At 44.6% G+C, this 22,083-nt stretch overlaps 1 protein-coding gene across 1 annotated transcript in view; it reads right to left on the bottom strand.

The window, feature by feature from the left end:
- Positions 1 to 2,092: 2,092 nt before the first annotated feature.
- Positions 2,093 to 22,083, bottom strand: part of Ebf2 (EBF transcription factor 2) — a 198,372-nt gene continuing 178,381 nt past the window's right edge. The window contains exons 12-16 of the mRNA XM_021635518.2: positions 21,586 to 21,651; positions 21,326 to 21,503; positions 18,784 to 18,969; positions 8,414 to 8,581; positions 2,093 to 4,988 (exon numbers count right to left, since the gene is read on the bottom strand). Coding sequence (XP_021491193.1) covers positions 4,957 to 4,988; positions 8,414 to 8,581; positions 18,784 to 18,969; positions 21,326 to 21,503; positions 21,586 to 21,651 — 630 coding nt within the window. The 3' untranslated portion in view covers positions 2,093 to 4,956. The remainder of the gene's footprint in view (positions 4,989 to 8,413; positions 8,582 to 18,783; positions 18,970 to 21,325; positions 21,504 to 21,585; positions 21,652 to 22,083) is intronic.

The raw sequence follows: 22,083 nt of genomic DNA, 5'->3' as shown, positions 1-22,083 counted from the left end.
AAAAGATGAGGGACTTAGAGTGTATTGTAGTAATTCACTGGCTACTTTCAAAGAGATAAACTTTGGACTTCCTTTCAACGGTGTGACACATTTTGGAAACTGACCAGTTTTCTATGCTACCCCCTCTCCAGAGAGAACTGCCTCCTGCACAGCTCTAGCCATCCATGCCAAGTTGACAGCACCTTTTAAAGACCTTCACACTGACTTTCAGGAGACAGGAACACAAGTATTATGGGCCTTATCTTGTCAGTGGATCCAGCTGAAGGAGCTGTGGGCTCGTGAATTGTGATGTCAGTGGTGCTGATCCCACGCTCTGATCTTTCAGCCTCCAAACATGTCTGCTTCACAGACACTGACTAATTAATATCCTCTTTTCTGTGTACCCAAGGGTATGTTATAAGGAAACAGTGATGTGTGACTTTTCAGGTAAACAGGGATGAATTTATATCTATGGGCCAAGGGGAAAGAAACAAAAGTGTATAGAACTAAACACTTGCTGAGTCTGACTTCACATTCGTTGTTTTTACTTAAACCTCACCACAATCTTGACAAGGCGAGGGTCTTTGCGTGAAGGTCTCCCCTCCACTTTTAGAGATGGGGAAATTGAAATTCATAAGTGTAATTTTTCTGATAACTGGTTACAGCGAGGGGTGAGGCTAGGGTTGGAACTCAGAGGGTCTGCTGGCTTCCAAGACTCGCATTCGTTCTGTTCCTCCATAGAACCGAAGGCAGAAGATTAGCGCCTCTATTGGCCTTGTTATTACCCTCACTATTTGCAACAGGCCTATTGATAGCTTTTATTAGCTGTTTGTATGTGTACATGCATGTGGGTACTCGTGAAGTCAGAGACGGCATTAGACCTCCTGGAGCTGGAGTTTCAGGTGGCTGTGTGTGTTCTGGGGACAGGATTTGGGTTCATTGTAAGAGCAGAAGGCCGCTGGGACGCTGGGCTATCCCTCCAACAGCGCTATTAAGCTTTAATAGTCACAACATTCCAAACCCTTGAGGTCTCAGTTCTTGCGGCGCTTCTGATTCTATGTGGCCATCGTGCTCTTTCTCAGTTCAGAAACGGCAAATAGTTGGCTTTAGTACTAGAAGTCATTTTGGCCTCCCTGTCGTCTTAAAGGCAATTTTACATGGGCTCAAACTCTTGGACTTGCAAAAAAAAATCTAGAATTGAGAACAATGTGAGCTTTGTCCTCAAAAGTCCAATGCATAGCACAGCAGATGTTCCAGCCTGTGACGAAAAGCATTCTTACTGATGTTTTAATAGGGAACCACAGACTGTTCTTAGGGCTTATCATCCCACCAAGTTCACTGATGCTAGAAAACTACCGCTCAGCCTGCTATCTATTTTTCTACCCCAATTTTCCCTGGACCAAAGGGCACAAGGCTAAACGACAGTCCCATTGCTGTTCATTCTTTTATCTGCGGTCAGAGTAAATCCCACGCTCTGCCTGCTTCTCCTCAGCCCTTGAGAGGTACAGCTCTGGTCCTTGAGATTCAGATCCTAACTGACATCTAGACACAGCCAAGCACCAAGATTCCTGCCCTTTAAGGATGAGGAACCTGAGAATCCTGGGCGTCTTTGCTCCTTCCTTTCATGGGCAGGTGGAAAACTAAAATTCACGTGAGAGTTATGACTGACTAACAGAGGCTCTGTGAAGGCACAGCCCTTCTGTCTTCCTGTTTGAGCTACCCTCTGACCGTTTCTTTCCAGGGAAGAGTGTCTTGTTTCTTTCCTATGATTTAAGAATAGGCATTGAGTCTCTGCAATTCTTCATCCAGTGTCTGATGTATCAACTCACATTTGTTCAATAGATGATCTCAACCCACAGTAGACTACCAACCTCACGAATTCCATGCTGCCAGTACCAACAGAGCAAACAGAATCCCCTGGGTCTGAAGAAGATTATAAAAGAGTTTGGTCTATGGACACATGACAAATGCATGCAGAAAACTGCCCTAACATCACCATATCACCTTTCTAATTGCCTCGACATCATCCTTCCATCCGAGCAAAAACAAACCAAATCTCTCCCATTCCCCCCTCCCACAAAAAAAAGCAAAGATCAGTTTTACAGTACAAAAATTTTATTTTTTTTGTTAGGATAATTTAAAGTTTAAAACTGAAGTAGACATATTCATTTTACAAACAAGATATTTTTTTTCATAAGGAAGACCATTAAAAACAGTAAACAAACAAACAAAAAGCTGTCTTTACAAAAAGCTCTGTGCATAGCAACTTTATACTGTATGTAACTGACAAAGCAAAGAAAAAAAAAACAACAACAAAACTATACAGTTTGGAAGTGAGACCGTACTGTACAAAAGGTAAAGACAATGGTTTTTAAACCATGCATGTTGAAATGTGCAAAGAAAAACTGGAAAGAATTGATGCTGTTAACAAAAGGAATCAGATAAATAATGAAATAAGTTGTCCCTTTAAATGAAGAATCTTACACAGTTCCTCTCAAAAATAGAACAGAATTCTGTCCTTACCTATAGACAAGAGATACTTGTCTGCCAAGCGGCGCAAAAAAAATAACCTGGGACCAGAATCATTTCATAGCAATGACCAAAGAGGACAGAGTGGCTTTGTTTTTTAATTTATTAGTACACTAAAAGTAATCCTTACACACGTTTGTACAATTAAATAGATCTGTGGCTGCCGAGGTCCTAGTGAACAGTCAAAGATGTCTGGTATTTAGTTACACACAGTCTTCGGTGTAAAGCTACTGACACAGTCTACGATCATTCTGAAGACAGTACTGCACTAATCTTCATGCAAGAGAAAGAGTCACAGGTTTCTAAAAGCTATGCTACTTAAAAGGAAAACAAAACAAAACAAAACAAAACAAGAAGTCCTTATGTTGGATTGGCTCAAATCCAGGTCTAAACATGCTTAATTTTGTTCTGCCTCCATTTGGGGATGGTAAGGTAAGGTTTGTAACCCACGCATTCTTTGCCCCGGGTCGGGATTGCTAGCCAGGGAAGTCTTTTTCTCATGCACTTCCGTATGTCTTGGCGCTGTTGAGCCCTGACTATGAAGGACTTTGAGCAGCAGTTATGAGCATGCCAGGTTCCTAAAATTGTGGATTCTCATGTGTGTAGAAAAATTAGAAAGAAAAAAAAAAAGTCACGCTGGATAACTCCAGAGCAAACTGAAGGCAGATAAAACAGTCGAGGGCTGGGTAAGTGAAAGGCGTGGATCGGTGGGGGCAACGAGAGGGTCATCTAAGGTTGGCTCAGAAGTACTCATGGTGCTTTGTCCACAAAAGCTGCGTCGGTTTTCCAGCGCGCACAGCCTGGCCGAGAACCCCCAGCTAAGTCTGTGAACTCAGGGAGACGGCCCTTGACCTGGAGGATCATGACGAGAGTCTCCCACTGTTAGCATCTATGCTGAGAACCGGGTAGGTGGCTCGGGGCTCCCGGGGCAGGATGCGTTAAGGCACCGCCTGGAGCACAGCGGCCAGCGGCCTACCAATGGCCCGGGAATCCCAGCTCCCTGTCTTGGGGCAGTGGAAAAGAGGCTTTAGGGGGTTTTTGAGTCTCTCTCCTTCACCCGAGCCCGCTCCTCCAGACACAATGTCAGGCGAGATCCACGCTCTTCCGGGGGGAGTTTAATAACATAAAAGGAAAACTGCATAGAAAGGAAACAGTCGGAGACTGAGTCTTAAGGAACACACCACAGCCCTTTCTTTCCACAAAGAAACTCTTTCCACAAAGCCCCGGGGAGCCTCTGGCCTCGGCTCCTGGATCAGGCACCCAGAGAAGAGGGGCTGCATGGCAATGTCAGGGTGAGGTTCTGAGGAGCCCCCTTAGTCACTCAAGTCGTCTGGCTTTGGCCCTTCTTGGAGGTGAGATGCCTAGGTGCTTCCTGCCTAGGGATGTTCAAAGCTGAGCCAGTAACTTGGGGATTCCCTGCATTGCTCAGGGAAGTGTGTGTGTGTGTGTGTGTGTGTGTGTGTGTGTGTTTTAAATGCTTCACCGAGAGTGGACACCACAAGTGACCCGTGAACTAGAAAGCAGGTCTGGGAACGAAGCGATGGGTTAGAGTGTTCGTGTCCAGCATTTATCTGAGTCTGGTCTCGTGGGGAGGTGGTTCTGTGGGAATCTGCACGTTGCATGTTCTTGCATTATGGGTCGATAAAATGATGGAAAAAAGAGGGGGATGAGGGATGTAGGATAAGAATCTAATAAGCAACTGTAATAACCACACACCGTTGAAACTTGTCACTACCTGTTTGTGTCAATTTCATTTTACATCAGGAAGAGAAATTCCTCTCTTATAAAAAAAAAGTCTTAATTTCTACTTCTACTTACAATAAGTTACACGTTTATTTATTTAAATAACTGTAAAACATTTTAAATTTTTTTCCCTTTTTGTTTTTTTTGTTTTTTTGTTTTTTTGTTTTTTTGTAAGAGCTTAAAGTATAAGCAAACACGCATACATTTCCTCGTTCAATTCAGGTTTCATTTTAAGAAAGTCTTCCATGCTGGTACCCTGTTTTGTTCAATTTTTTTTTCTGCATAAACTAAATTGGTATCTGAAAGGATTCATAGAAAATAGAAACTTTCAACTTTTTTTCCTACAAAGAAAAACAAATAGTATCCAAAATATTAAGCATGAATGTTTGCCAATGTTTTTCTTAAATATTTTACAAACATAGGAAGGTGTTTTTCATAATGTTCATAACAAAGAATTGCATTTCTGCTCTCAGCACTGACCACGTCAATGACCTTTGTCTGTCCTTGTCTCCAAAAGGGTCAGTTTGTAGAGTTACTGTCAGCTTCAGGAGGAACGTGAGACCAAGATGGCGGCTCTTTGCCTTTCCAAATCTGTCCAACGTGGCCACCAGGGGGCTCAAGTCTCCCCCAGCAAGTTCCAGAGTGCTTCCTTCATAACCTGGTCCATTGAAACAAGTAGTTTTGTGCTATAGTTCTTCCTCTGCTTTACATCGGGGGTACGACAAGTCCCGTCATGGCTGCAGGGAAAGAGCAACACGGGATTGAAATATCAAGACCTTTTTTTTGGTGAAGCTGATCACAGGAATGACAGCATCTAACCCAGGGAGACGGTGAGGTGTTCTTAGGTGAGTGGGTTCTCTCCAGGACTGGGCTAACAGAAACTTCGGTGCTTACATCCTATATCAAGTCCCTGCGCTTGGTTTGCAAGCACCTCACCATTTCTGTATATTGAGACATCATCCTGGGACAACAGAAGTAAATATGTAAACTAGATTGCAACAGGCATGTCACTAGGTGGTAAAGTAGGGAAACTCCAGGCGCTAAGCCTGTTGGCTTCCTAAGCATCGGTTATAACAAAGCAGGCTTTTCGCATCATCCTTAGGGTCTTCATAAGCATTGTACCCTAAACTGGATCAGTACTTTAAAGAAAGGCTGTTCATCCTTGTTCAGTACTCACTGATGGGACATAGAGATATTCACTCGGAAATGCTGGTCTTCAGGGAAAGAGCACAGATGGTTCCTGATACGGGAGTCAAGCCTGTCCCCAGTTCCCATACTCCATCCATTGCCTCCTCAGTCTAGTCAAGTGTTGTGGACAACACTTGCCTGGGCAGAATCAAGCCCGGTGCTTTCCCTCCCTCTGTGTGGAGCATGAGCAAAGGGGGCGGATCACAACCCTCTGTCCCTGGCTGTGTTGGCTGTGTTGTAAGGAGCCTGGAGAATATTACATGGACAATGACAAAAGTTCCCTTGCATCCAAACTTCCAGCCATCTTTGAAATTTGATTCCCAGATTTCTCTTGTCTACCTATATGGCACAGAGAGGAATAACAGATTTCATACAAGCATCTTTCCAAGTGATGATTACTGTGATGCTTCCAAGCAAATGGCCAAAATTCTGACCATTCCAGCTCTCCCCAACCCTGTCTCTTTCTCTTCCCTCCTGTCTTTTCCTTCCCTTCCCCTCCCCCCCTTTCTCTACCCCAGCCCGTTCTCTCGGGCAAAATTGTCAGCTGTCTGTTTCCCTGCCCATACAGCCTTTATTGAATGTTTGTGAGATCTGGATTAAGGTCTTACACAGCTAGCAAAGCCTTAATTATTTTTGCCTGTATTACTATATATTGAATCGATGTAAGTTTTCAATAAAGGCAGTTCAATTCTGGACACTCCCCGATGACTTGGAGATATAACAACTGCTGTAATTATCCAGGAGTGTAGGAAGTGTGGTGTGGGGTATGTGTGTGTGTGTGTGTGTGTTTCTGGAGGAGCTAGAAAGTGAATCAGACTCGCAGCATATAAGATCACCTTGGCAATCTATATTCATCAACTGTAAATGCCTGAGAAGTAAAGCAGAGAGTGGGACAGAAAATGCTGTAACTGTGGTGTTTAGGTGATAGAACACTGACTCATATTCCTGCCATTCTGTCCTTCATTACACTCAATGCTCTTCAGCCCTTCTTCCCAGCCTCAAGATTTTACCGAGTTGCATACAGGAAGTCAGAGATGCCCGAAGGCTCGGAATGGCAGATTTCACCTATGCCCTTTCTCCTGGTCTGCCCACACTAGAGGGGCTGGAACTCTGCTGGATGATGACCTTATGACCTTGACTTTGCACTTAGAGGAACCGTAGCCAACCAACAGAAAGATAGAGATTCATGTGGCGGGGGAGCATTTGCTCTGGTGGCGTTCATGGTGGAGAGAAGCCTAGCTGCACAATGTCCAGGTCATTTTTCCACCTCGAGCATTTTACAGAAAGGCAACATCCTCCTTCTGTCCTGGTGCCAAAGCAGATACCAGTAAAGGGTGGGCAAAGAGAGGAAGTCCACCATCACTATCCCTGGAGGAAGTGGGCTGTCAGAGCACAGGTTCTGGAGCCCGAGTGTCTAGATTCAAGCCATCAGCCACTTGCTGCATAGCCTCAGACAATCTGCTCTGCTAAGTGAGGTGAATGGGCATGATCTAAAGGAGGAGGGCACGTGGAGCGCTCGGTGCAGTGCCTTGCACACAGAGCAAGTTTTACGGAGTATCATCTACACGGTGGATCATGAGGCTGGGGCCTCCGCCTCCTCACTCTGTTCTCCTTCCTGCTGAAACTTGATGAATGAAGGCAGGGAACGTAGCGAGCAGAGACATCCTCACTAAGAGGCTGTGAGGAGGTGGGGCGGGGACACAGCAGATATGTCCCCAGTGGTGTTTATTTCCCCGGATGTAAATATGATCCTCATGGAGAAAGTTCTAATTCCTCCCCTGGGTGACAAGGTGGAGTCCGCGTGTGTTTGACGAGAGGCAGGATGGGTGGAGATACTTGGTTACAAGCTGTGCTGTCTCTCTACGGCTTAGACGTCTGGATGAAAAAAAAGAAAAGTTCCTCTGATATACAGATGTTTCCAACTACCCCCGTGTTGGGTGGCACGGAGCTCCGACAGCCTAGTCCTACCGAGAGGAATTCTCAGTGGCTCTTTCGAGAGCTGGGTTTCCAGTAATGGATTTGACAGTGTCTCTGTCATCTCCGTCAAAATGTCACAGCCCGTAGGAGTGGAAGGCCCGGAAGAGCGGCACGCCTTTCAAGTTCTCCCAGGTTACCTCCAGAAGATTTGCAATACACAGGCAAGAGCTGGGGGTTCCCAGAACGACGCAGCCCATCTCAGGTCCCCACGAAGCTCTGCTGACCAGCACTGCCTGTCACGAATGTTTGCGTGTCAAAACATGAGAAACAGCCAAAAATAATGTGGGTCACCGGTGAGCCGTGGTGCTCGGCAGTTTTCAATTTGCTCTCTTGCCATCAGCTGCCTCCCATTCTCGGAGGGATGATTAGATTCTCATGTACTCATCACATTTGTGTTACGTCATGTCATATTACATTTTAGGACGTTGTTCAAAAGTAGGTTTGACGGGTGATATTATTATTATTATTTTTTTTTTGTTCTCAGGAACAGTATGGCTTTTCCCTCTTCCTTCCCTATTTCACCCCTTGATCAGGCACCTGCTATCAATTTGGCTAGCATAGAACCAGAGTTTCTGCTCCTGACGGATCCTCCCACATGTGCCGTGGGAATGAACATGGATTGCAGATGGTAGGGGCAGTTAGATAAGACAAACCGCAGGAGGCCTTTGGAGGGCTGAACAGTGGCTGGCCCTACCTATGGCAAGCACGATTCTGGGCTGCCCGTGTTCCTGAGTTGGACATGTGTCTCTGCCACCATTAACTCCATGTCCTAGAGATGTTTGCCTTGTCCTCATTCACCCCCATACCAATCCAGCACTTGGTATAGAATCAGGCCAGCATATCTGGCCTTCGTGAACCACCATGAAAGCTCCAGGGCCTCTGTGGTCAAGTGCTCGGAGCTGTAGAGTGGAGCTGAGGTGCTTGCTCTTCCTCTGCAGGCCCCAGAACACCTGGATAGCACGCCACCCCCCCCCCCCAAAGCACTCTCCTCAATTACCTCTGAATCCATTTCCGTTGCCACTGGAGCAGGCGGGCGAAGGGGAGCCTTGGGGCCTGATGACAGGGGCAAAGGCACTCTTCTGCTTGACGGCGGGAAATACGGAAGAGGAGAACGGGAGGATGGAGGGAGTGCTGGAGGATCCAACGGTGGGGCTCGATGACATGACTGGAAGGCAAGGTGTGACACTCTTTAGGAGGGGGAGGGGCTCGTCAAGGAACCATGTGTTCTTAACATACACACTCCCCTCAATTTGCTTGAGAAAATCAGCTCCCAGGTGTTGGTCCAGGCTCCAGTGATCGAAAACAACAAACTTGAGGGACCTTCATACCGATTTCCATAGTGGCGGGTCAATTCACATTCTCGCCAGCCATATGTAAGTGTTCTCCCACCACCACCACCACATACCACATTGGTGCCAGCATATAATGGCTTTATGTAGCTATAAACATAGCTGTATTTTGTGTGTGTGTGTGTGTGAGAGAGAGAGAGAGAGAGAGAGAGAACCATTCTGACTGGAATGAGATGTAAGAAAGACTCAGTATTGTTTTGATTTGCCCTTACCTTACAGCTAAGGTAACGGAAAACTTTTTCTCGGTTATGGCACGACCATTCATACATCTTTCAGGAATTATCGTGAGCCAACTAATCCATTCACTGATTGGGCTACCAGGAGATCGTCGTGTTACGCGAAATAGGTCAGCTGCAGAGGAGATGGTAGCACACGGAAGTTCTAGCACTCGGGAGGGAGGCGGTAGTACCTATGGTTGTAGTACCTACAGTCCTTTATAGCTACATCAAGCCATTAGGTGCATGTGTGTATGTGTGTGTAAGCATATATGTGACATGGAAGCGGAACGAGGGATGAGTATAATGAAAGGACCTGAAAGAGCTCATCTATTGAAACCCAATACTGTATACAGTGACTGTATACCAACAAAACAAAAGAGAGAAGTGAGGGGAAAATGTTGAATGTGATGATATTATTTCCTTGACCAGGAGGAATAGACACATAAAACAATGACTGCGGCAATGATCCCAGTAGAAGAAAGGAAGGACGTGTGAGAAGATGGAATGTTCTTTCAACCAGTAGGGCCTTCCTTCATTATAGAAACGGCAAGAGGAAAAAAAATCCGTACAGAATGCAAACCTCTTTTCACCCTAAAAAGATGCCTTATCTGTATCTATGAGCTGCCCGGCAACTCCCCTGCCTCAAGGGTTGACGTCGAGGGCTAAGATTGCCATGATTGCCCTCTCCATAGCTACTTCCTCACTCAGTGTGGGAGTTTATTAATATTCAGAAGATGACCTCCCTCTCTGGACTCTCAGTGCACTTGGGAAATAAAGCTGAAATTCAGTCTCCCCTGACATAATGCTCAGAGAAAAACCACCAAGAGTAACAATATTAACATTAAAAATGACTTAAGGGGGAGCCAAGGGCCAAGTGGGGTAATTTCCAAGGAAAATAAAGGCAGTTTAAACAGTGAGCTCCCTCCTCCCCCATGGCACACACTCCACCAAGTTACATCAGACAAGAAGATCTTATTATTTGTTACTAAGCTCCCTCAGAAGGAGCAGATGAGCTGGGGAGAAACAGCACTGACAACGAAACACAAGGTGACCTGAAGGTCAGAAGCTTTGGCATCCCGAGGTAGACACTAACCTCTCTTCCTCTGGATCTCAACTGCACCTACAGCCATCACAGACAGCGTGTACAATATGATGTCTTTCCTCTTAGTGATTTGTTTTGTTATTTTTAGTCATGTCTGTATGTGAGTATGTGTACATGAGTGCAGGAATCAAAGGAGTCCAGAAGAGGGCGCTGGATCTACAGCGCTGGAGCTGTAGCTACAGGTAGTTGTGAGCTGCTCCATATGGGTGCTGGGAACTGAACTTGGGTCCTCTGCAAGATCAGCAAGAGCTCTTAACCACTGAGCCATCTCTCCAGCCCCCAGTCTGATATTGTTACAGCAGGATCATGAGCCAAAGACATCAAAAAAGAAGAGCTTTTTCTAAGGACCACTGATACTTAGGTAGTACTGATTAAAAAGCTGTGAAGAAAGACATACCTGAGTACATCTCTTCCTATTTGTGACTATGAAGATTATATTTCATATTTATAAAATATTTTATAAGTACAAAATATTTATATACATCTATTTAAATGTCTAAATGTAAGTATAATATTTATACTTATAAATAGAAATAACACTGGAAAAAAGGACAGACTTTCATGTTGTGCTTGAGGATGAATGTGTGGGAAGTTGGGCCAGTTCATTGTGCTATAACAAGCTGCAGGGCTCATCATTAGGAGTGGATCTTGTGTATGGTTCCAAGCCTAATATCATCTTCTAACTTTGGCTTAGGAACAATAAAATTTAAAACAATGCTTTCAACATGTTTCCCCCTTCTTTTAGTATCAGATTAAGAGGCCAAAGGAAGGCTGAGAGTCAGGAGGCTCTTGTTCTAACCATGGTCTAACCTCTACAATATCAACTCCTCGGTATAGACACCGAAATGACTAGATTCTGTTGTAATGGCCCCACTCAAACATGGCAATAGAAAAGGCTCTTTTTAAAATATGATATTGCTATTAACCCTTTGAGAATGTCACAAATGCATATAATATATTTTGATCATTTATTCCTCACTTCTCTCTCTAGTTCTCCTAGATCCACCTTTACCTCCACAACCCCTCCAAACTTCATGTCCTTTTCAAAAAAGTAATCTACCAAGTCCCACTTGTGTTATCCATATGCTCATGGGTGAGGGACCGTCCACTAAATAGTGGTCTACCTACCCGCAGTCACACCTCAGTGAAAACCAACTCTCTCTTCCCCGGAAGCCATCAACAGCTCCTCAGCTGGAAGTAGGGGCTTGGTGATTCCCTCTCCCCTCCATGATGGAATGCTGACTAGCTCAATCTTGTGCAAGTAACAGAAAAGGTTCTCCAAGTGTAAGAAGAATCCACATCTGTTCATGCACATAACACATGTACACACATACATGTAAATAACACATGTACACACACATACACACATGTACAAGCAGAAATGCACACAAATGTACATATACACACACAACGCGTTGCACACACATACACATGTACACACAAATACACACATGTACACATAAATAAACATATGTGTGCATACATAACACAGGTACACAAACGTATACACACATGCCATTCCACTCATGCCAGCACATCTCCCATTTTTACAAATACTTTTTCTAACATGCTGATTCAACCTCCTACAGCACGGCTCAAGCCATAACAGCTTCTCCGGGGACGCTTTATCAAGTGACACAAAAGAGTTGTGGCAGAGTTGACAAGTGCAAACCCCCGTAAAGACATCTCTCAAACATTCTGTGAAAATGACAAATGACACCCAACCTAAATTGTAACTTAAAGTATTTGAAGCAGAAGCCTGAAAGGAGTTCTGCGTGTTTCAGCCGGCGTAACTTCTAGCTTTTACTTCAATAACCATACCACAACAACGTTTTGCGGACAAGGAGAGCACTGCCGTTAGCTATTAAAAGATGTGGTAGATATAAACCTGCGCTATACTAACAGAGAGGAAGATGCATGGCTGGAGGGAACAAGGTCCAGAGATGGACACGGTGAGAGATGGGAAGGGATGGTTACTGAAGGTGCTAGAACAGGTCGTGTTGCTGGGAGTTGATGTACAAAGCTAACTCACCAATTAATGGGAGGCAAAATAGACACAATTTAGAGTCCTTCCTTGCGTTCAGCGTGAAAGCAAATCTGAGTAGATTCTGGAGCTTTTTGCAAAAATAAAACTGTGGAAGTGGCAGAAAACACCTCAAAACTGTTAGGCAATGTGCACAATTCTTTGAACCACAAAGTCACAACAGAAGTTGGAAAGATAGAGTTGACCTGTGATGAAAAAGCTTCTGTAACTCACATATGCACAAGAAGCAAATGACAAATCGAGAAAAATGTTTGCAATATGCATTTCCTGTGCGTATGCCCTTGATAGCTAGTGTGTTGCTGTAAGTTAATTAGGGAAAGGAAAGAAAGACAGGCAAAGACACCTGACCAGAGAGGTATTCCAACTGAAGAATTATAAAACAGCAACGACAAAGATGACAGAATGCTGCTTTTCATTTATTAAATGGATAAAATAAGAAAAAGCCCATCGAGTGGCGAAGCACATGCTGACTCCGTCCCAAGGAGAGAGATTCAATCCCTCCAGAGGGACTTTGGCAATACATAGCAGAGTACATTCAAATGTTCATATCATCTGACCCACAAGTCTAATCTCTAGAAATTAATCTCAAAGGGACAATCACAAATGTGCCAAAAAAAAAAAAAAAGATTCAACAATTTACAACAATAAGAAGTTGGGAAATAATGACCCACAGTAGAATAAAATTACTAAGCCCTTACAATGGAATGTTAAAACAAACAACAGCAAATCAATGTAAACTAGTGTTTGAGAAGAAAATTAATAACTCTGTTAATACGTTCCTTTGTGATGAACAAAGCAGATTACACTTCTTCTTTTGTTTTGTTCTTTTTCTTTTCTTTTCGAAACAGGGTTTCTCTGTGTAGCCCTGGCTGTCCTGAACTCACTTTGTAGACCAGCCTGTCCTTGAACTCACAGAGATCCACCTGCCTCTGCCTCCCTGAGTGCTAGGCTGACTTTTACTTAAAGGAAAAAAAATACAAAGCAAAGTGTAGAGGAATGTGATCAGACATTTGATTTGTGGTATCTCTGGCTGACAAAACTGCATTTTCAAATGTATCCCTTTCACGTGTCTGTATTTTCTATGATGCAAGTATATTACTTGTGATATAGAAGAAAACGAAGCTACTAAAATTGAAAAATAGGGAAAAATATATTTTTTATGGTAAGAAATAACATCAGGATTATTAGCAAAAGGCCCCAAACTTTCCTAAGTGTCCATCGTCCTCCTTATAGCTTGGATAGAAACATCTCTGTTAATTCCTCTGACAAAAGAAAAACAGACTAATTGTCCTGGTTAATTTTAGGTTTTGTCTTTTTATTTTATCAATTTGACACTAGTTAAAAATCATTTTGGAAGAAAGAACTTTAGTTAAGAAGTTAGGCCCCCAGTTAGGCCTGTGGGCCAGCTCGTGGGTCATTTTCTTGATTAATGACTGAAATGGGAGGGCTCAGATAACTGTAGGTTATGCAACCCCTGGGCTGATGTCATGGATTATATAATAAAGTAAGTCATGAAGAGCAAACCAGTAAGCTGCATCCCTTCACCGCCTCTGCCTCAGTTCCTGGTCTGACTTCCCTCAGAGACGGAGTGTGACCTGAGAGCTGGAAGCCGAAATGAAATCTTTCTTTCTTGAGTCGCCTTTGGTTACGGGGTTCTATCACAGGGACGCTATCTCTGTTGGAAACACTAAGACAACGAATAGATTCTCAAATTGGTCTGGTGTGTGCATGAGCATGTGTGTGGATATGAAAGAGACAGAATATGTATGATGTATGTGTTCATGTGTTTACAGATGTGCATGTCTGTGCACACATGAGACCAGATGATGACATCATGTGTCCTGCTCTACCTCTCTCTACCTTGATCCCTTGAGACAAGTCTTTCACTGAAACTAGAGCTCAGTTGGTAGTGAGCAAGCTCCAGTCATCTTCCTATGTCCACCTGACTCCCCAGGCCCCAGCATTGGGGCTTTAGACACACTACCATAGCCAGCTTTTGACTGGGCTCTGGGGATTTGAACTCAGATCTTCATGCTTGCACAGTAAGCACTCTTGACTGCTAAGCTGTGCACCCAGCCCCAGTAGGCAAATGTTACTCCTAATTCCTCTTCTTCCGTCTTAGGACTTACGTTTGTATCACTGAAGGGTTTCTTAGAGCCTGGTGTCACATCTATGACGCTGGTCACTTGACCACTTTCCTCCCCCCCTCCTTTCGAGTACCTCCCTGCATACTCCTAGATGTAGTTTTCAGAGCATGTCTAGCATGACCACAAGGCTGTATTTCCAACGGTAATGGTTCCTGGACTGAGGATGTCATTCAGTGGCAGAGTGCTTGCCTGGCATCAACAAGGCCCTGGGTTCGACCTCCAGTACTCCAAAACAAAACAAACAAACAAACAAACAAACCAGTGGCTATGCCTGCACAGACACGGCATACCATTTCTTTCTTTCAGGCCTATACGTGCTTTTCAGAATGTCTAGAGTCAGAATTCTTCTATCATAGAATTTGTTTGGTTTTTTTTTTCTTCATTTAAGAAATGCAGTTGAGGGGCTTGAGAGATGGTTCAGTGGTTAAGAGTACTGGCTGCTCTCCCAGAGGACCTGGGTTCAGTTCCCAGCACCCCCATGGCAGCTCACAACTGTCTACAATGATCGGTTGCAGAGGATCCAACACCTTCACACAGACACACATGCAAGCAAAACACCAATGCACGTAAAAGTAAAAATAAAAACAATTAAAAATTAAAAATGCAGCTGAGACACGTCAAAGCTTATTTTTCTTGGCAGGGGGCAAGGGGGAGTCTTCTCTCTTTTAGAAACTATTTCTCTGTGTTTGGCATTTTTCTATAATAGTCACTTAATGCTTTATAATGGAAAACTTCTTAATATTTATTTCTGAAAATATAAAAATACTGAGGCCCAGGGCTTGGTCTAAGACTGTGAGTGAAGCGGGTTGGATGCCTGCCTGAACGGGTTCTGTTCCAAACTTGGGGTTGGCTCAGTGATTACTCAGCTTGGAAGACATGGTCCCCATGGGTGTTGCAGGCTTGTTGGGTAGACCATGTTTGGGGACAGCGGGGTGCACTGTTTTGGGAAAGCTGATCACATAAGACTTCCAATCGTGGATGTCTCTGAACATCCATCCATCTGTGGATAGAGGCCAAGCAAAGGCAAGCACGTCTGGCCCAGAGATCTATGTGAACCTGGGAGTTAAAGAAAAAAAAAATCACTTTTCTTCTTACGAGGATGGATTGGCCGGCTCAGCCTCCGCTGGAACTCACAGACCCTCCTTCGCATCTGCATTCAGCCAGCGCAGTTGCTGGCACTCACGGGGACTGTCAGCATCTCATTAGAACCCCCTATTGTCAGGGGCTTAGAATCCAGGCATAAAAACTTGCACCGAGCTGGAACTTGGCACACGCAGCTACAGCCAGGAAGTGAAGTTTGTATGTAAGATTGAAAAAACATCTGTTTGGCCATTTTTGAAGGAGTGTGAGAGCAAACACAGGGAAGATGCAGGGCTTTTGATAGTCTGAATTGGCTGTAATGCAAGGCAAATTTACTGAGAGAGCAAGCTTCGCCTCGATTGCGTTTTTAATGTCCCTGGCAAGTGACTGCCCCGTGGCATGGTCCAGCCACATCAGGCTCATTAGAAGAAAAAAAAAATGCGAAGGAAAAAAAAAAGACCAAAACACATAGGATTGTGTTTTCAGACATAAGCAACTGAACTGACGAAACCTTTCCCCCTGGGCTTTAAAAAAAAAATATTTCCCAGAGAAGTGAAGACCTCGCTGGTTAGAAATACAGGTCAGGTGTTATCGTAATGAACTCCCCTGGGTATGTGGGATTTTACAACAGGCGAATTTGATCGTAACGAATGCACCATTTGGAATCCCATTCACAGCCTGCAACTCCCTCAGACCCTCCCTCCAAAACCAGGGTGGAAGCGGCCACTTTCAGGACAGGAGGGTGACAAGGAGATTCCTCTGAGGTCTCCCTCCTCCCTGTTGGCAGGACACCATTCTGTCTTTTTATTTCAACAGTTGACTTAAAGATTTGGGGTGTAACTGTTTTTCTGAATTACCTGATGGAGTAAGCAGAATGTCTCCTTCCTGGATGAATGGTCTAGTAAGCAATATTAGGCAAATAATACCTCAGTGAACACACACACACACACACACCGCTAATGCCACAGGATGCACTGTGGAGCGCATATTAATAGAGTAATAAACTATTTAAAATCTCAAAACAGCTCTTTAATAAGTCCAGCCTTGTACACACACAATTCTATGGTTGAACCATGAGAAATTGTCATTTCTTTATATCAAAGATGGCCAGACAAGGCCAGCAAATGGCTCAATGGGTAAAGGGGACATGATGACCTCAGACTGACATGGGAGAAGAAGAGACTCAATTCCTGAAAGTTATCCTCTGATCTCTCTTTAGGTGTCATGGCATCTGTGTGCATGTGTGTGTACAAACACACACACACACACACACACACACACAGATGCATAAAATAAATTCAATGAAATAGTTTAAGCCATGGTCACAAGAGGAAAATTCCATTTGCTTTAGCCTAATGATACATGGCAAGTGGTCTCAATACTTTATGTTATTGGCTAATTTTAAAGGACTGTATTCCAAGTCTGGTGACAGGCGTTTCGGTCCTATTCGAGCCATTTATCTACTGGCTCTTTGAGGAGGTCATTAATCAGCTCCTCATCTCTTATAAGGGGAAAGCGGTGGTAATAATTATTGTTATGTTTACGCCACGAGGTGGTTGAGGGGCTGTGACTAGGCTTTTGTTCTTTAACCTGTAGAGAGAGATGTGAATCACCGTCATCATGATTGGGTAGCTTTGCTATATGGTGCCTTTCTCTCAGGCCATCATGTCCTTGTGAGGTCTGTTAGAGGGAGGACCTCGTCATCCCACAAGGAGCCTTATTCGTGACCACGTGTGTGACAACCTACCCTGGTCTCAGCAGCTACACTGTCCACGTTTCTTCTGATTTTCCTAACAAGGTCATAAATCGCCACAGGAAACAACCTTTGCAATAGCTTCTTGTTAACTGGGAAACAAGAGCTCTTCACATAGAACGGTATCAGTGCTCTTACTGAGATTTATCCAGTTTTTTTTTTTTTAGAATAAAAACAAACGAGTCAACAATAATCTATTTCTAGAAGCTGCTCTGCTCCAGTGAGTCTAGGTCATGTGACAGCACATACACACACACACACACACACACACACACACACGACACATGGTAGTTGTGTTGTGCTAAAAAGGTCTGCGCTGTTTGGCCCTGTATCCCCATCACACTGGGTAATATTGTCTATATGATTTAAACGCAGAGCTCAGAAATAGCTTAGGCGTGTGGGGTCTGGGGAACCAAAGGTCTAAAGGCAGTGAGAAATAGCCCCCAAGGTCTGTCACTTGAGCAGTGGCTGACAGGGCTGTGTGCTGTCCTTGACGCGTCCTTGTTTCTGGCACGAGGGAGGCGCTCTGGGTAAGAGAGGGCAGGCTCAGGCCTTGTGACAACAGCCAACATTTCAAGAGCACTCTGCTCCATCACTTGGCTCTTTGTGCCAGCGTGTCCCCTGGCCTCAAGTATTCCCTGAGCAGGTTTTGAAAAACACACACTCTTTCAGGCTCCAGGGACCATTGTGTAAGCTTCCAGCTCAGCTCCCTGAGCAACCCAAACGGGGTTTTCACAACTTCTCAAGGCACTGACTTTGCCTCTTAGGCCATCGGTTAAGGCTAAGAGGCTCTGTCCCAATCCAACAAGCCGCTACGCAAAGCTAACTCCCATCTCTCCGGAGGTGCTTACTGAAGGACAGGGCCATGTCACAGAGTCAAACAGAGCACAATACAGACGTCCTGTTTGGGGTCCTGCTCCTCCCCGAGGAACTGTAGACTGGTAACGGTTGCCGGGGAAAGGGAGGCGGTATTCCTCAGTGGTGTAACCACTGATAAGTTACCCTTGATCAAGAAGGTCACTCTCCCTCAAGCAAGCTACCCAAAGTCAGGGCAGCGGTCCGCAAGCAAACCGAACAGTGTGAAACTTGTAAAGAAGAAAGGCTTCAGTGGGAGGGAAGGGGGATAAGACAAGATAAGGACGGGCTGCGGATATGATCGGTGTGGATTATATGTAAATATGTAAATATGAAATTGTGAAAGAGACAACAGCTTAAGATGTGACAGAGGAATGGGAGGCAATCAATCCTGTGCCTGCTGCCCCCTGAGAAAGTCTAGCTATGTAATGTCTGCTGGGTAGGGTAGCTACTGGACCAAACTTCTTTGCCTGTGACGTGCAGGGGAAATGAAACAGAGCGTGCGAAAATGCCCAGCGGAAAAGGCACACGCGGCTGGTTAGAACAAAAGCTCCGTTCCTTGCACACAAGCCACCTATACTTTATCCAAGGGAACCGCGGTGCTCCCTTTCTTCCCCCAGGAGGACGGGCATGAGCTGAGGAGTCCAAGTCCAGCCGGCAGTAGAGAACAAAAGGCAAGAAGGACACTTCATCAGGAAACGAGACTGGTCTCCCACGTGTGCACAGCATTGGGGAAACACAGCCCTCCCGCTAAAAGGCTAGCAGGTGAAGCCTCGCAGGGAGGCTTCCGGTGCCAGATGGAAGGCGGAGGTCACTTACTTCCGTATGGGGAGCCTGTGGGCGAGCCGTTCAGAAATCCCGGCGATCCTGGCACCCCCAGGTTGGCCATAGGAACATTGCTGTAGCCATTCATGCTGTTACTGGAGGTGCTGTAATTAGATTGCTGAGGCGTGGAGCTGGAGGAGTATCCCCGCGGGGAGATGCTGCTTGTGTTGCGAATGTATCCTTGACAACAGAAGAAACAGGCCAGGTAAGCAAAGCCCTACCCACCATCGGGCCAAATGTGGATCGCGTTTGTCCACATCCGTCCCGGATCACAAAGTCACCACCGCCAAGGGGAGCTTGCTCGCAGCATTTGATTTTTAAGGGTCATGTCGTCATTGTCCATCCCCATTTTTTTTTTCTTTTTTTGTATATGCGTGCCTCACATGACTGGCACAGGTAGCCCTGCAGATATTTAATCACTTCCTGGTACTGGAAGCATCCAAAAATTTCTGTTGCCTCTTTTGGAATTGACGGTAAACTATTGTCATCTACAGTCACCTGACCTTGCCACGGCACACCAGAGCTCAGTTAATCGTCCTCTAGAGCTGCATTGCCGTCCTTGGTAACAAAGCTCTCAGCTTTTGATAACTCCTTTCCTCTACACAGGCCACACCTCTAACACTTTCCCCCTTCTGTTTATTTTGCTTTATATTGTTTTGTTTTCCTTTATTTTATAGTTTGGCTTCGAGACAGGATGTCACTATGTTTCTGTGGCTGGCTTGGAACTTCCTTAGCATCCCAGACAGGCCCAGAAGTGATGATCTTCCTGCCTCTACTCCCAGGGTGTTATGATTATAGCTGTGAGCCAGCCACGCCTAGCCTTTCCCTCACATCACTAGTTCTCTCTCTCTCTCTCTCTCTCTCTCTCTCTCTCTCTCTCTCTCTCTCTCTCTCTCTTTCTGTCTCTCTCTTTCTCTGGAGCTGGTAAGAGAGCCTGCCAAGCTGTACCTCACTAGACATGAACATTGGAGCTCTACAAGATACTAATTGCTATCACTGAGAAAAATCACTCAGCAGCCAAGCAAAGCTGGGCAGATGCTAGGGCCAAAGCAAGTCTTTTGAAGATTGTCAAATAAAGGACCAAGGAGTAAATATCCTGCTCAGAACATGACAATCTAGTATTCTGCAAATTTAACAAAAATTTAGAATCCTTTCTGGGAATGGAGGATGCTTTCCTGGTAATGTTTCTGGGGCCCTTTGCATTCTGCAGAGGAGTTTGGAAATGGTACTTTGAAGTCACCGCCATTCTCTGCGTGGAGATCATTTTCAACCAGAAAGTACTGAGGCTCACAGCGCACTATGCTGACTCAGGGCTCTGAGGGGCCAGCAGTCAAGTGTGGACACCCAAGCCATAAGTGACATGAAGGATGAAGAGTTTCCCTATGGTTCTGAAGGCCTGGCACAGAGCTGGCATCACTTTGTCCTGAAAGAAACTCTGGGAGGGCTATGTCTAAAAATGATTGGATGTAGCAATACAGCTCAGTTGTAAAATACTTGCCTAGCCTGGGCAAGGCCCTGGGTTCAATTCTCAGAAATATAGATAGATTATATAGATATAGACATCTTATATTAAATATAGTGTATATGTGTGTGTCATGTGTATAATCATATGTATCACATATGTTAGACACATACATATATCTTTCTCTATATATGTACCCATATAAATATATTTATAAAGAATGCAATTTGAGGTAGAAGGATTGCCACAACTTTAAGGCTAACCTGAACTACATAGTGAGTTTAAGGGCAGCCTGGACTACACAGCTTGTCTAAGTCTCAAAAATTTTAAATCAATCAACTAATAAACACAAAAACATTGTAAAGCAGTCTAAAATATCAAATGGAAAAAAAAAAACCTTACTCTATAGAGCATAGTGAGTGAATAAAATTAGAAATAAACGCCTAAGGTTAAGGATATTATTGGAAAAAGTATTCTTTTCGAAGAACTATGTGTAACAAGTCTAGATGGGCCTCTTGATAAAATCAGCCTCTCTGAAATAAGTCTTCATATGGTAGACTTCCTCTACAAAGTGGGGTTCACTGAAGACCTTGCCATGTATTTCCAATCGAGATCTCATACAATAGAAATCCCCAAGTAAAACAAAGCCGATACTCTTGGTTACTAAGGGCTACAAGAAGTGAACAGTAATGGGGCCATCAGCAACCTCTGTCATCCAGTCTGACTGTCACATAGCATCATATGAAATGAACTCGATGATCGCTGTAAACCTCATCTCCATATGCCTTCACTCTTTGAAATTGATGGTAGTCAACTTTACCCATTAGCATGTCTAGTCAAATTCTAGAATTTGAATTCTAGAGCTAGAATTCTATCTAGTTCCCAGCGAGCCCAGAATCTTAACAGCAGCCTGCCTAGAACGGTGAAACAACCCATTTGTAATAGTGGGGTTTACTGAGGCACCTGCCCCATTGGATGGTTTGGGATGTGTTCCCTCACTCCTCATACGCCCAGCAGAGCTGGCCTTGTGATGGAGAAGTCCTCTTTGGATCCTGGCTTTCAGAAGGGTCGTACCTTGGTTGTTTCCTTGTGTGGATTCCGAGATGCTGACCCCGAGCTGGCTGCCGTAAGAGTTGATGCCCATCATACCGCTGTGAGCTGGGGAGCTGGAGAGAGCTGGAATCTGGCTGGGGTTCCTGGGGACACTGTACAGGGCTTCTGCAATGTCGGCAGCACGCTTTAAGATGATGTCCTACAGAAAGGCGAGCTGCGGTAAGTACTGTATCCAGAACCAAGAGTCAGACTCCACAGAGGGAAAGATGCACTCTCCTAACCTGGTTATTGTGAGGTGTGCCGTAAAGGGCTTCCACTAAGTCCGCAGCTCTTTTCAATAGCATCTCCTAGGAGAGAAAAGACGGGCTGGGTACAATAGAAGAGAAAGCCCCAAATGACAAACAAACAAAATAGAGATGGAAACAAGAAGTCCACACATTTGCCTCCAAATGTAATAAGCCAAGAAGTTTAATATTAGGTTTGACAAAGGGGATATAATCGCATTTACAAATCCTACAAATGGGGCAGCTGCAGACATTCACCCCCCCTAAGGGTTCTATCGTGGTTTCTGGTATCCAAAAATCCTCACCAAACTGAGGGAAAAGTCAGTTAAACTTGATAATGTTTTGGATATTCTTTTGGAAACTACTTTGAAGCCAATGCATTTAAAATTCTGGTACTCTAAATTAATCAGATATTCTTCAAGTGCTTGATGAGCCTGAGTTTAGCTGCTTGCCAAGGAGTTGACAGAATCCTGAAATTCTCTTGGCAATCCCCAC

This window comes from Meriones unguiculatus, chromosome 9, assembly GCF_030254825.1.
Source record: "Meriones unguiculatus strain TT.TT164.6M chromosome 9, Bangor_MerUng_6.1, whole genome shotgun sequence".
Lineage (NCBI taxonomy): Eukaryota > Metazoa > Chordata > Mammalia > Rodentia > Muridae > Meriones > Meriones unguiculatus.
The sequence above is the reverse complement of the archived record's forward strand: the minus strand, read 5'-3'. Positions and strand labels throughout refer to the sequence as shown.